A 14,236-nucleotide genomic window follows, 5' to 3' on the forward strand; every position below is an offset into this window, starting at 1 on the left:
AAGAATTACATGCAGGAAAGGTGCTTCAGGTTGGATTCGATCCCGGGCGCCCACCCATGGACAGAGCTATGGGCAGACTTCGAGTTTAACTCATTGCTGCAAGTCTCATGAAGATCTCATGGAAGCCTTGAGTTTTCAGCAGTTTGCAGACAGATTCAGTGATTTCTTTAACATATGGAGATGTAGTGTCTTGAAAATCTTCACGTTTACTTTTATCATCCAGCATTGTTACTTTAAATCCTTGTTTATAAGAATTTTCTCTTTCAGAACAGATTCTCTATTTATTTCCATCCAAATGTTTTTAAATAAATCCTTTGTTGTACTTTATGACAGCATCCACCATGACAGCCATCAAGCATGCTCTGCAGAGGGACATCTTCACCCCCAATGATGAGCGACTCCTTGGCATTGTGAACGTCTGCAAGGCTGGGAAGAAGAAGAAGAACTGCTTCTTATGTGCAACAGGTAAACATGCTCTCCCTCTACCAACAGCTGCTGATTTATTTAAATAATGCAGCAATATTGTGAAATTTTGTGCTATTTTTTTTCCAGTCACCACAGAGAGGCCTGTCCAGGTGAAAGTGGTTAAAGTGAAGAAATCAGACAAAGGAGACTTTTACAAAAGACAGCTGACATGGGAGCTTCGAGATCTGACTGAAGTCGACGCCAAAGATGCGAGCAAGGTCAGCAAAAGATTCGCCTTAACCTCAGTCAGTTGTTCTTCATGGCTGGTTTCTCATGTTTTCCTCTCTGGGTTTTAGGAGAACCCTGAATTCGACCTTCACTTTGAGAAGGTGTACCGCTGGGTGGCCAGCAGCACGGCAGAGAAAAACTCCTTCATCTCGTGTATCTGGAAGCTGAACCAGAGATACCTGAGGAAGAAGGTGGAGTTTGTGAATGTCAGTTCTCAGCTGCTGGAAGGTAAGAAACACCTTTTTCTTTCCCCTGTGAGCGCATGCCTCTGTCCATGATTTGACTTTATTTGTTTACAGGCCTGTCTCCCTCTCTTTCTCTCTTAAACCAGTGTGTATGTCTGTTGGTTATGTTTGATGCAGGTCTGGGCGGTACGGCTAAAAACATGATTATATTCATGTTTTTTAAAAAAGTAGTTATGTTTATCACTATATATTTGATGAAACTGCACATTTCGGTTAAATCTTCAGAATGATAGATGCCTGAAGAAATCAGATGGTTTCTTTGTGGAAGGCAGGCATATCATTCATCTCTATGTGCCATTTTTATTGTATAACAGACTTTTTTCTGGCTAAAAAACATACTTAAAACTGAGTAAAGCAGTTTCAATTCAAAGAGCAGTATTTCTTCCATGCTGTTGCATGTGAACACACCGTGTTTTGGGGACTACATGCTAAGCTGCAGCTATCAATGGCCATTTTTCATTTACTGGGGAGCCTCCACAGAGGCTGTAGTCCCATTGCAGTAGTTGCTGGTTTGACTTCTCCCATCGCTCTCTACTCCTCACATTCCTTGTCTCTCTTAAGCTTTCTTTTCAAACAGACAAAAAATGTCCCAGTTCCCCCCAAAAAATTAAAAAGGGGGCTCCTGGCTGAGCTGCAGCTTACTTTGTTATAACACAGTAACGGGAGATCACTTTTACTTGTGCTTTTTTCCATATAGTTGCACTCCCTTTTCATGTTCATTGAAGATCGTCACTCTCTTAGCTGAGACACTGTTTGGTGGTGTAAGTGTTTACGTACTCCAATGTGCACATTCTTAAATGTAAGAATAAATCTGCACAGATTTTCTTTTGTTGTGTTTATTCCTGCTTCATTTCATTCAAAGTTTATTAGCTATTTCTGTAAGAATCTCTAAAAGTTTTATCGCCCAGCCCAAGTTTGACTCTCTCAGCCTCTGTCTAAAACACTTGGTTTTAGCTGCTGTCTTTTTTTGATTTAATTCCTTCAAAGCATGGTTTAAAAGAGTTTTCAGCCTCGTCTTTGTATCTTGGTTTGTGGCTTGCTGTGTTAAATTCTTTATTCTCACTTTTCTCTCTTAAACTTTCTCTGGCCAGAACTTCCTAAAGCGGAAGGTTGGTAGGACTTAACTTCCCTCTCCTCACCACTCTCTCCATTTTTACCTCATGACCTCAAACCATCATTCTCATTAGACACTCTCACCTCCTCAGAGCTCCTCCTGATTGAATTATTTCACACTGAATACAGACTGGCATGTTTTTTTTTAATTCAACAATCATAACACACATTGTGTTCATCTTTCTGTTTTTCACTTTTAGCTGTTTTAATCAATCATATCACTTAATTTATGGTTTTTGACACAAACTTGTAGCTCATATTGTTTCTAGTTTATTTTCATGTCAAAAGCAGCTTGAAGTTTATCTTTTGTTCTTTAAAAAGATCATTAAAGCTCTGCTTTTTGCCCATCGGACATATAGTTTGTATGTTACATATATATATATTTTGTAGAGATACCAAGGTAAGCTTCTTGCATCACTGTAACAGACTGAGCACCTGTTAGCAGTTCAGTTCATTTCAAGTTTCTCTACATCTCACTTTTTGTGTTTTGTCTCTAGCTGTTGGTATGAAACCTGACTTACTCTTTAAACTTTCTTCTCATGTCTCATATTTTCGTCTTTCCTTGTGGGATCAGAATCGGTGCCTAGTGGTGAGAGTCAGAGTGTCGCAGGGGGCGATGAGGACGCTCTGGACGAGTACCAGGAGCTGAGCACCAGAGAAGAACAGGACATCGAGGGCATGATGGAGATGTGCGAGTATGCCATATCCAATGCTGAGGCCTTTGCAGAGCAGCTATCCAGGGAGCTGCAGGTCCTGGATGGGGTGAGTAAGCGTCAGAAACCATGAAAATACTTTCAGTGATTATTTGAATTCCAATGCTCCTGATGTCACTTTGAGGCTGCTCTTTGCTGCCACAAAGTTGGAGCAGAGCTTTATGGAGGTTTCTCCTCTAGATTTAGTGTACTGGGCCTAATAAATCATCCTAACACTGGTCACAAAGAAACTGGGCCCGTCTGCTCTGTTATAGTCTATTATAGTTTCATACACCTCTCTGTTGATAAAACATCCTCGTGTTGGATCAAGGCAAAAATCAGGAACAATAAAACTGGTCTAATGAGGAAAATAGCACAAGGAATGGAAAAAAAACAAGTTGAAACCAAAAGAAATTGTAAATCGTAAAATCTGCCACTGCAAAACTTAAAGAGGGGGTACTGTTTTTGTTTTTGTCTTTACTCCAGCCCTCTGATTCTCCAGTTGTACCTTACCATGATTTCCAACTAAAAAAGCCCTCATTTTTCTCTCACTGTTCTTTTTTTTGGGGAAACCTTTATTATTATCTGTTGTTTTAGTTGCTTTCTCATTAAGGCATCCCTCTCCCTAAACTCTCTTCCCTCTAAAGGCCTGTCATAGGCAGAACTATGGGCGTTTGAGGCCCTGCTTCTCCGTGAACCAATTGGGAGATCGTCTTGCAATGACCTCATCAATTCAACAAGTCTTGTGAAGAGCTCATTCTCGTGTCAATGTTATCATTGACTGTTTTGAGCAGTTTACAGAGAGATTCAGAGCAAGGTTATAATAGTTTTGGATTTGTCATTATAGTTTAGTTTTAGTTTTGACTTTTTTCCCCATTACAGTTTAGTTTTTATTAGTTTTAGAGCAGGCATTCTAGTTTTTATTTAGTTTTGATTTTTGCAACAAGGCTTAGTTTTAGTTTAGTTTAAGTTTCACCTTTTTAACCAGGTGCAGGATTCTAAAAGGTCAGAGTAAATATTTTGGAATACAGTTTATTTTCAAGTCCAACATAGTGCTCACTGCTCAGTCAATACTGATACTGAACTGTTGGCTGCTGCCCTAAACACAAGAAAATTATATAAACTGAATACAAAAAATATAAACATAAATTCTGTAAAAATAATGTTGACAAAAATTACATAAAAATAATATAAACATTAATTATATAAAACAATAAAATATGAGATTTAATAATTAGAAACTTGGACTCTGTAACAATAAAGGCAGACTCAAATACAATTAAAGTCAGACTCACATGCAATTAAACTATTACAGATGCTCTGATTCATTGCTCCACTACGTTTTGTCGCAGCACAGAGCACAGCCAGTCAGTGCAGTAAACAAACTTGTCCCTATACACCGCTGTGATGGTGCTGTGCGGCACTGACAACTGCCTAAAACTGTCGTAAAATTGGTTGGGAAAATGTATCTGATTAATTTAAATCCTAAAGGCTATTAATATTGTCAAAAACGATAACTAAGGACATTTTGTCTATAATTTTGGTTAGTTTCAGTTGGTTTCGTGAACACAAGATACAGTTTTAGTTTGCTTATCGTTTTTGTTTTTCTTTTCTAGTTTTCATTGGTTTGAGCTAGCTGCAATGTTTTTTAAATTTTAATTTTCGATTTTAGTTTCGTGTCAGTTAACTATTATAACTTTGATTCAGGGATTGTGTACAACATAGGCACATGTTTAGTATGGACATCCAGCATTGTTACTTTATATACATGTGTAAAACATGAAAAAGCAAAATACACCCTCTTTAAGAACAGACAGTGTCTTCACGTTCAAAGATTTGCATTTTGAATTCTTGATTTCCTTGTGTATTTGCTTTTTAGAAATAAACTTGTGTCTGGATTTTGTTAAGCTGTGTCACAAAAGTTGAATAAAAAAAGTTGAATCTGTGACACATCAGGACTTGGTATCTGACTGCAGCTTGTGTCTGTGTGGAGAAAAATGGATCAGGACAGCCCTGTTTGAAACATTTAAAAACTCTTTTTATTGTTTTGTGCTTGAAGGCCAACATCCAGTCCATCATGGCGTCAGAGAAGCAGGTGAACATACTGATGCAGCTGCTGGACGAGGCTCTGTGTGAGGTGGACACCATCGAGGGGAAGCTGAGCAGCTACGAGGAGATGCTGCAAAGCGTCAAGGAGCAGATGGACCAGATCTCACAGAGCAACCGCCTGATCCAGATCAGCAACACCAACAACGGGAAACTTCTCGATGAGATCCAGTTCTTAGTGGTGAGGATGACATTCTCACTTTGTGATCGCTGCCACTGATTTTAAGATAGCTACATGTTTATCATCCTTAGTTTTGAAATATTTTAACATGTATCGACACAGGTAGAGGTAAATTTTCCTGGGAACTTGCAAAATCCAAACCAAACATTTATGTAAATAGGTTAATTTTTTCATCCCTGCACCTTTGTTGACTGTGGTGTTTTCTGTCCTGCAGAACTATATGGATCTATCAAAGGGACACATCAGAGCCCTACAGGAGGGAGACCTGATGTCCCCTAAAGGAATCGAGGCGTGCATCAACGCCTCTGAAGCTCTTCTGCAGTGCATGAACGTGGCTCTCAGACCAGGTCAGTCTTCACGTGCCCTCAGCTCTCAGGCTAATTTTCATGCTGGATGTTTGTTTAGTGTTCAGTATTAAATGAATATTTTGTATTTTGCTGCAGGTCATGAAAAGCTGATGGCTGTGACGCAGCAGCAGCTCCTGTTCGCTGAGCTGAGAGACACCTTCGCTCGCCGCCTCACAAATCACCTCAACAACGTGTTTGTTCACCAGGTAGCATGCTCACTTCTATCAGAAAAGATGTGACTTGACAGCAAACACTGGGTTTCATATTCCCCTTAATTCTCTTAGGCAATTTTAGAGGGTAGATCAGAGAGAAGTATCTGAACAGGGTTGAAAATCAGTGAAGACTTCAGTCACTCCTGGCAGGAAGTGACTAAGTTCTTAGTTAACTTGAGTAAAACTCTGAAGTAGTCTAACTTTCCTGATTATTCTCTGACATTTCAGATTATTGCACTTTTTCATTTTAATACAACATTTATTTCTGGTTTCATTGCTAGCGTCTTCTTTATTTTAATGTTTTTTCTTCAGGATAACAAAATCTAAATCCTTAAATTTAATGGAAATAAAAACACTTCACTCAGTTTAAAAAGCAAAATCCCAAAGGAGCAGGATTGCTGTTGCAGGGCGCTACAGTCTCTCCTGGTCTTATCCAGTCTCTCTCACCTCCATGGACTTCCTGTCTGGCCCTGGCTCTCTTCCTGGGCTTCTTTGTGTCGTTTCCTTCTCCTTGTGTCCCCTCTATTCTTGTCTCCCTCCCTCATACTCTCTTTCTCTCTGTGTCTGTGTTGCTCACTTTGAATCATCCCACTCTGCTCTCTGTCTCTGTGTCAGTTCAACCACTTCAGTCACTTCAAAATGACCATCCCTCAGTTCTATAGGTCCTCCTGTCTGTCGCTTCCAGTGAGTACCCTCACAGCAAAGCCCCCCCCCTCACTGCTAATGTTTGACCTCTCACACCAATCTACATCCCATTACTTCCCATAGCTTAATGAATGCATGGGTGATGTTTCTAACTTCTTAACATCTGATCTAAAAGCTGAAGAAGCAGTGCTCATCTTCCTCGTCCTTCATCGACGTTCTGCACTCAGCTGACGGCTCTGTTTGTGTTTGGGTGCTGACCTGGCTTCTCATGACATTAAATCTTGTGCCTGTCTGCTCTGCGTGCATGTCTCACTGCACAAACAGTAGATGCTGAGCAAAACAACAAAGAGGGGAAGTGAGGGGAAAGTCAGTCCTGCTTCCTTATGGGTTTATTTAGAAACGTGGGTTTGACCTTGAAAACATCTGGTCTCATGGCCTTACAGGTAACGTATCCACCTGCAGATGTTTGTGAAAGGGAAATAAGTAGTCTCAAAGTGTTGAGAGCGTTTGTGTGGAAACAGGAGCAGGGTTTAACACTGGATGAACAGGTGCATCTTAATAAAGTAGAATGTTGTGGATAAGTTCATCTATTTCAGTAGTTCAATTTAGAAAGTGAAACTCATATTTTATTGAACCAGCACATACAGTACCAGAATCCCTCATTGTCTCTACTGCACTGACTCTGGCTGCAATTGCTACCAATGGCTGCACCTGAGACGGCGGTATTTTGGCTTTAAAACCGTACAATGGTAAATGGCGGAGCCACGCTGTCCACTCTATATACAGTCTATGATTCCAACCCACATGCAGCAGTTATTCTGCAGTGGTCTGTTTAAACTTGAGTGTCTATCAATAAAATGACGAGTGAGGTTACATTGGCTCTACTTGGTAGATGACTGGCAGGACATAACCAGGGTTCACTAACATTACACATTACAGACATGTCTCAGAGCATCGGGGCTACCAGGCTTTGAACAACAGTAAGTGTTAAAAAGAAGATCTGATCTCCATTCATTTCCAAAACAGACACACACCTTGATAAAAGTGACATCTTCACGACAGTGTGCGTGTGACTCCGGACCAAAAAGTGGCGCTGTTGTCTAGTTAAAACAGATCCCCCTCATACCATCCTTAAACTATTGGTGTCATAATCAGTTGATTAACTTGGAACACTTGGACAATGGTTATAAATGTTCTCTTAGTCTGGTTCAGTCAGCTACACAAACACCGTGGAGACTGCTCACTTGACAGTCATTGACACCCTCTACAAAGAGCATGTGCCACAAAGGTTATTGTTGAAACTGTCTGTTAACACAGCGCTGTAACCAAGCATATTCTAGAAAGTGTGCCATGTCATCTGCTGCAGCACTTAATGCTTCCCTCTGCTGACAAGCTTTGTGGAGATGATGATTTCATTTTCCAGAAGGATTTGGTACCTGCCCACACTGCCAAAAGAACCAAAATCTGGTTAATGACCATGATATTACTGTGAACCTGAAGCTTATAGAGATTCTATGGAGTATTGTATCGATGAAGATGAAAGACACTGGTCCCAGTGACGCAGATGAGCTGATGGCCACTATCAAAGCACCACCTCAGGAGAGCCAGGATGATAGCCTCAGTGCCACACAGCATTGATGCAGTATTTCATGCAAAATCTACAAGATATACGAGTGTCACTTTTTGAATTGAACTACTAAAATTAATTCCTTTTTCCTCTTTTCTTATCTATTGAGATGCATCCGTATTTGTACTAACTGTTTTGAAGAGTGTTTTTGTGATCGTCTCTCCTTGCTTTGTCACCCAGGGCCACGATCAGAGCTCCACTCTGTCACAGCACACGGCTGAGCTGACCCTGCCCAAACACAACCCCCTCCACAGAGATCTACTGCGTTATGCCAAACTCATGGAGTGGCTGAAGAACACACACAGGGAGAAGTATGAGGGTCTGTCCAGGGTTAGTGATGCTTTCTGTTCTTTATTTATCCCTTTAAACCTCTTTATCATAGTTAGTGGACTGCATTTTAAAGAACATGGCAAAGATTATGAGACTTGTCTTTATTTCCTCTGCATTCCTCACTTACTTAAGGATTATCAGAACTAAATAAAGCCTGGGAGAATGAGATAAGGAGTCAGATCTCATCTTAACCCACCATGAGTAGCAGGTCACAGTGGCAAGGACAGAAACCTCTAGCAGCACCAGATTCTTAGCCTTTATGCTAAACCAGACTAAGAAAATCAATCTCCTCATTCAAGCCTTAGAAAGTTCAAATAATCTTTCACATCTGATATTAAAGATTAGGCATTTAATGTGTAACATGTATCATCTTTCTTTTTCAGACCTACGTCGACTACATGAGCAGATTATACGAACGAGAAATCAAAGACTTCTTTGAAGTCGCTAAAATAAAAATGGCAGGAACTACGAAGGAAGCGAAGGGCAAGTTTGGTAAGAACGATGATTAACAGAAAGGAAAGCATGTCTGTCTTCTCCACATTATTTCAATATGCGATATAAGGAGATTAGTTCCTCTTCTTCCGTTTTAACAGCATCCTTAGCTTATCTTTTGAATTTTGCTATCTTACTAAATAAAGAAACAACCTCTTGTTCCTGTTTCATCAGTTTCAAAAGCTTATTCTCTGAGCTAATGTTCTTGTGCTCTCTGATGCCGACTCTGCCATGTTTGACTCTTTTGAAACTCTAAAGGCGACTCCTGGTGGAGCTTTGGTTTAGACATCTCTGCTTCCTGCATTCTGTTTTAGCTTTTCCTGCTGAAAACAAACCAAAATAAGAATTTGTTTTCTGAAGGTTTGTCTGAGCTACAAACATACCTCAGCCACTGCAGTGCACGTCAGTGTATGTGTAGCTCCATATGTCTAACATCTAGCCCCCCTTCCCTCCTCCCCATGCTGCATGTTTTAAGCCTAACCTGTCTCTGTCTTTGATGCCTGCCTTTCTAACTGGCTGCAGCCACGCTTCCGCGGAAAGAGAGTGCACTCAAACAGGAAACAGAAAGTAAGTACAACAATTGGACAGAGCTGTTCCTCTGTCAATTACCCTCTCTGCTTTTACCACTGTGTCTTACATAGCTGCACTAAAAGGAACCCTGCACTACTCTGATGCAAACCTTTTTACGCTCTACCAACCATTACCTGGCTATGTAGCGTGTTGGTTGGTGCTGAATCTCCACACAGCAGCTTAATGCATCATCACACACTCAAAAACACCTTAAAACGATAACACAGTGCAAAATTCTGTTCGTTTTTTTTTTTGTAACCAACATATACAGTGTGACTCATCCCCTTACACTCACCATGTTTGATTGAGTCTTGCTGTTTTTGTTTTCAGGCCTTCATGGCAGCTCTGGAAAGCTGACAGGCTCCACCTCCAGCCTGAACAAGCTGACCGTGCAGGGCTCAAACAGCCGGCGCTCCCAGTCCTCCTCTCTGCTGGACATGGGCAACATGTCGGCCTCTGACCTGGACGTGGCCGACCGGACCAAGTTTGACAAGGTGACACTGGCTGATAATTGGTCAGACTTGTGAACATCGAATGGAGGGCTATGGCCTAAAAATAAAGTCTCCAAGTTTCTCACAAAAAAATCTATTCACAATTCTTACGATATTTTTTCCTACTTATAAAAAAACAGTAAATGAAAATGGAAGAAATAATTCAAAACAAGTTTTGTTATGAATTTATCAAAAACGTAAAAATAAAACGTACTCCTATTTTATTCCTGGGATTGAAGTTTCAGTTGTTCCTTCGTTTTAAAAACTACACTATAGTTTTAAAGGAGACAGACTTGTTTACATTCACATTGAAAGCTGAACAATTTACATAAACATTAAAAGGAATTCTCTCATTACTTAATCTGAACAAAAAGAACTGAACGACATTTTTATTATCTATAAAAATAAAAAAAAACACCCCTTCAGCCCTCTGATTTTCTCATGAGTACTGTTGTGCAGATGGGGCAAGGCAACTTGGCAAAATACTTATAGCTAGGTAGCACAAACCTGGGGTCTATAGTTTTCAGCAAGTAAATAAATCTTGTTTTTTCCCCTGTATGTTTTGGTACCATATTTAGGGATGGGTACCTTTCACATATGAAATGATACCGTACCAATGCAAGGTACCTGGCAATCAGTATTCATACTCAGTGGTACCAATTTTCAGTACTTTTTTGTGTGTTTATGTGGTAACAAATATTAATTTGTTTTATAATAAAATCTCTGAGTTTTTAATTTAACATATTTATTCTTCAATATAGAAACTTGCAATTCTGTATTAGTGTGGAAAATGGCCTACTCTTTCATTCTCTCACAGTCACAAGGATGCGTTTAGGTTCCTGAACATTGTACCGTTTGATTTTATGTGAATTGGTACTTGGTTCTAGATAGAATGCAGTTGTTCCCATAAAATTACCTATTTTGGTACCCATTCCTAACTATATCTTAGGCAATGTGCAACCAAACTTTTCGCTCTTGTTAGTGGTAGCCATGTTGTTTCTGTGTGTGCATCACTGTGAAGGACACAGGGTGGTTGCAGGAGCTTACTACATTACAAAAGCTGTGAAATAGCAGAGGAGAAAGAATTCAGTTTTTTTCTTAACATTTTTGCAAAAAAAAAAAAAACTAATTGATAAATTGATTTATTGCTCTGGCTTAAACAGATGTAAACAGAGCTGTGTTTATCAGTATGGCTGTGCAACAGAACTCAGTTACCTGGTAGAGACGGAGGCATGAAGAAACTAGTGGATGCATCTTTATCATAAAGCTATAAATTTTTCTATCATACATTTTTTATATCATATACATTTTTATATATTATATATATTTTTCAGGTACACTTGTTAAACTACCTGTTAACACAAATATCTGATCAGCCAATCGCATGGCAGCAACTCAAAGCATGTGATCATGTAGAAATGGTGAAGACGGTCTCCAGAGGTTCAAACTGAGCATCAGAATGAAAAAGAAAGGTGATTTTAGCGACTTTGAACCTGGTGTTGCTCTCTCTATAAGTTGGTGCTCTAAACTTCTTGTGTCCATCTTGTTATTTGAATTAAACTGGACTGACTTGAAGGCTGTTTTTGTTTGTGTCTGCAGATATTCGAGCAGGTCCTCAGTGAGCTGGAGCCTCTATGTCTCGCAGAACAAGACTTCATCAGCAAATTCTTTAAGCTGCAGCAGCACCAGACAGTTACACCTCCTCTTGCTCAGGTGAGTCTGTAACTGGGTACTGGAAAGTGTGTCAGGAGGACCCTTTATGTGGCGTTTGAAAACAAATGATTTTTTTTTACTTCAGAGCATCATTCATCAGAGCAACAACAGATGCTGGTGTGTTTTTAGTTGCTGCCTCATTAAGAGACACGTCAGCAGATGTTTGTTTGGTTTCGTCATGTTTTACGTCTCATCTCTTGTCAGCCTGAAACAGAGGACATAGACGGAGGCACGCCATCCAGAGTGCCGCCCCAGGCTGAGCACAGACACTCTTTGTCATCAGAGTGAGTACTGTCACATCAACGCTGCTGATATAACTCCTTTTCACTGCCACAAACATTATTCATGTTGTCGCCTTGTTTTACTCATCACTGTGTTTTTTTTTTCCTGTGTCTGAAGGAAAGACCTTGTGCGGCTGATGATGAATAAAATCTTCCAGAGCATAGAGACGGAGCTCAACAGCCTCATTGCTCTCGGGGACAAGATTGACAGCTTTAACTCTCTGTACATGCTGGTGAAGATGAGTCACCACGTGTGGACAGCTGAGAACGTCGACCCAGCCTCGTACCTCAGCACCACTCTGGGAAACGTGCTGGTCACCGTCAAGAGGAACTTTGACAAATGTATTGTGAGTAGAAGGGAACTGTCCCAACCTGAACCCACAGAGGCGTTTCTTGAAGTATCAAAGCATCTTTGGCTGTTTGGAGCTTTTTTTGAGCTTGATCTGATCTGATCAGCTGTCACTCAGTCATGTTACATCTCATGTTTAATGACACAGAGCAATAAGTTCACCTGTCAACTGATTCCTGTTGCTGTGAGTCACCACACACACACACACACACACAAACAAAGACTACACATGCAGTAGAAGTGGAAGTTGTATGAGGTCACAGCAGGAACTCTTCGAGAAAAATCATCCTGAGTGAGACAGCTGGGGTGATGACGTTGATACTTCGCTGCTGGTGTTCTGTCAACTTAACCCTTGGTCCAAAATGCAAAATGATTGCAGAAGTTATCATTTTGCACTGTTTACAATGTTATTTTGGGTCATGTATAAGACTAAATGTAAGAAAAGTAACAGAGTATGTTTTTTTGTCCTCTGACTACTCTCCCTATGGTATCACCAAAGTACAGAAAGTGTGTTTCAATACAAGATTTCAAATCCTTGACAGCATTAAAGTTTGTGACATAACAGAGTTACAAGGGAAAGCATTAGAGGAAAGCTAAGGTCTTATTTGAACTATTTGGAATTGAAATACTGTTTCTCTCTTCCACAGTCCGGTCAGATCAGACAAATGGAGGAAATAAAGATTTCCAAGAAAAGCAAAGTTGGCATCCTGCCTTTTGTCACCAACTTCGAGGAGTTTGCTGAGCTTGCTGAAACGATCTTTCGTAACGCGGAGCGCCGAGGGGACCTAGATAAAGCCTACGTCAAACTCATCAGAGCTGTCTTCATGAACGGTGAAACTTCTGGAGAATCAATTGTTACTTCATACTCCTGTCACAGATGGAAACAAAACTCTGACTGTTGTTTTGTTTCCAGTGGAGAAAGTAGCCAGTGAGAGCCAGAAGACTCCACGGGACGTCGTCATGATGGAGAACTTTCACCACATCTTCTCCACACTGTCACGTTTAAAGATCTCATGCCTGGACGTGGAGAGACGAGAGGCCAAACACAAATACACCGACCACCTGCAGTCCTACGTCATCAACTCTCTGGGGCAGCCTCTGGAAAAACTCAATGTAAGCCACAACATCTACCAAATTAATCAGCACAAAGCTGCCACCCTGTAACCTGATGTTTTTTTTCCTTTTACAGCATTTCTTTGAAGGAGTCGAGGCTCGTGTAGCTCAGGGTGTCCGTGAGGAAGAGGTGAGCTACCAGCTGGCCTTCAACAAACAAGAGCTGCGTAAAGTGATCAAAGAATATCCTGGAAAGGAGGTAAAGAAGGGACTTGACAACCTGTACAAGAAGGTAGACAAACACCTGTGTGAAGAGGAAAGTCTGCTGCAGGTGAGGAGTTAAAATAATAACTTTGTTACATTAATTACATCATAATTCATGGACTCAACTATCCATTATTCATCATATGGTAATGAATCATATGAAAAACCACTGACAGGAAGTCACTGCACATGTAAAGACTGCACAAATCCCATGCCCACAAAGTGTGAAGTATACATAAAATTAAAGACAGCTTGGGCAGCGTTTTTCTACCTTGTGATTAAAGTTAATGTAAAACTTGATTATGGAACAAACGGTTATTTAATGGTTTGATTTCTGAGCACTCAGCCATAATAACAGGTCATATCTATCCTTTTATAAATCTAAAGTGAAGCTCCTCACTTTGTACTTCTCCTCTGAATCCACCAGGTGGTGTGGCACTCCATGCAAGATGAGTTCATCCGTCAGTACAAGCACTTTGAAAGCCTGATTGGCAGGTGTTACCCTGGATCTGGGATCACCATGGAGTTCACTATCCAGGACATGTTGGAATACTTTTCCAGCATTGCTCAATCTCACTGATCTAACAGCTCTGCACTTTGATTATCTGCTGCTCCACACTGACAGGAGATTCACTCACTACTCATAAAATTGCTCTGTAATGTTATTTGGATTAAAAACATTTCCTGTATGTGTGTATTTTACTGAAAGTGGTGCAGATGTGTCTGCATCATGTGTGCCTGTTTCTTTAAGATTCAAACTCTCTGCTCTCAATGTTGTTTGTCCTCTTCTTTACGCCATGTGTACATAATAAACTCACATATGTCCACCAGT

At 40.4% G+C, this 14,236-nt stretch overlaps 1 protein-coding gene across 8 annotated transcripts in view; it reads left to right on the forward strand.

Annotated features, from left to right (window-relative positions):
• The window catches only part of exoc1 (exocyst complex component 1), a 272,742-nt gene extending 258,513 nt beyond the window's left edge, over positions 1 to 14,229 (forward strand). For 2 of the 8 annotated variants that reach the window (XM_074668139.1, XM_074668138.1), the window contains exons 2-21: positions 334 to 465; positions 553 to 683; positions 762 to 921; positions 2,030 to 2,047; positions 2,626 to 2,813; positions 4,803 to 5,030; positions 5,245 to 5,377; positions 5,474 to 5,583; positions 6,205 to 6,273; positions 8,042 to 8,191; positions 8,575 to 8,683; positions 9,206 to 9,250; positions 9,584 to 9,747; positions 11,344 to 11,457; positions 11,662 to 11,741; positions 11,857 to 12,085; positions 12,735 to 12,918; positions 13,001 to 13,200; positions 13,277 to 13,471; positions 13,832 to 14,229. In XM_074668139.1, the coding sequence (XP_074524240.1) occupies positions 342 to 465; positions 553 to 683; positions 762 to 921; positions 2,030 to 2,047; positions 2,626 to 2,813; positions 4,803 to 5,030; positions 5,245 to 5,377; positions 5,474 to 5,583; positions 6,205 to 6,273; positions 8,042 to 8,191; positions 8,575 to 8,683; positions 9,206 to 9,250; positions 9,584 to 9,747; positions 11,344 to 11,457; positions 11,662 to 11,741; positions 11,857 to 12,085; positions 12,735 to 12,918; positions 13,001 to 13,200; positions 13,277 to 13,471; positions 13,832 to 13,984 (2,784 nt within the window). In that variant the 5' untranslated portion in view covers positions 334 to 341 and the 3' untranslated portion in view covers positions 13,985 to 14,229. The remainder of the gene's footprint in view (positions 1 to 333; positions 466 to 552; positions 684 to 761; positions 922 to 2,029; positions 2,048 to 2,625; positions 2,814 to 4,802; positions 5,031 to 5,244; positions 5,378 to 5,473; positions 5,584 to 6,204; positions 6,274 to 8,041; positions 8,192 to 8,574; positions 8,684 to 9,205; positions 9,251 to 9,583; positions 9,748 to 11,343; positions 11,458 to 11,661; positions 11,742 to 11,856; positions 12,086 to 12,734; positions 12,919 to 13,000; positions 13,201 to 13,276; positions 13,472 to 13,831) is intronic. The other 6 variants (XM_074668141.1, XM_074668142.1, XM_074668140.1 and 3 more) reach the window with 6 other exon arrangements.
• Positions 14,230 to 14,236: the final 7 nt, after the last annotated feature.

Source organism: Halichoeres trimaculatus, unplaced genomic scaffold (genome assembly GCF_033239565.1).
Source record: "Halichoeres trimaculatus isolate MK-OKI-2021-1 unplaced genomic scaffold, fHalTri1.1 fHalTri1_scaffold_4, whole genome shotgun sequence".
Classification (NCBI taxonomy): Eukaryota; Metazoa; Chordata; class Actinopteri; order Labriformes; family Labridae; genus Halichoeres; species Halichoeres trimaculatus.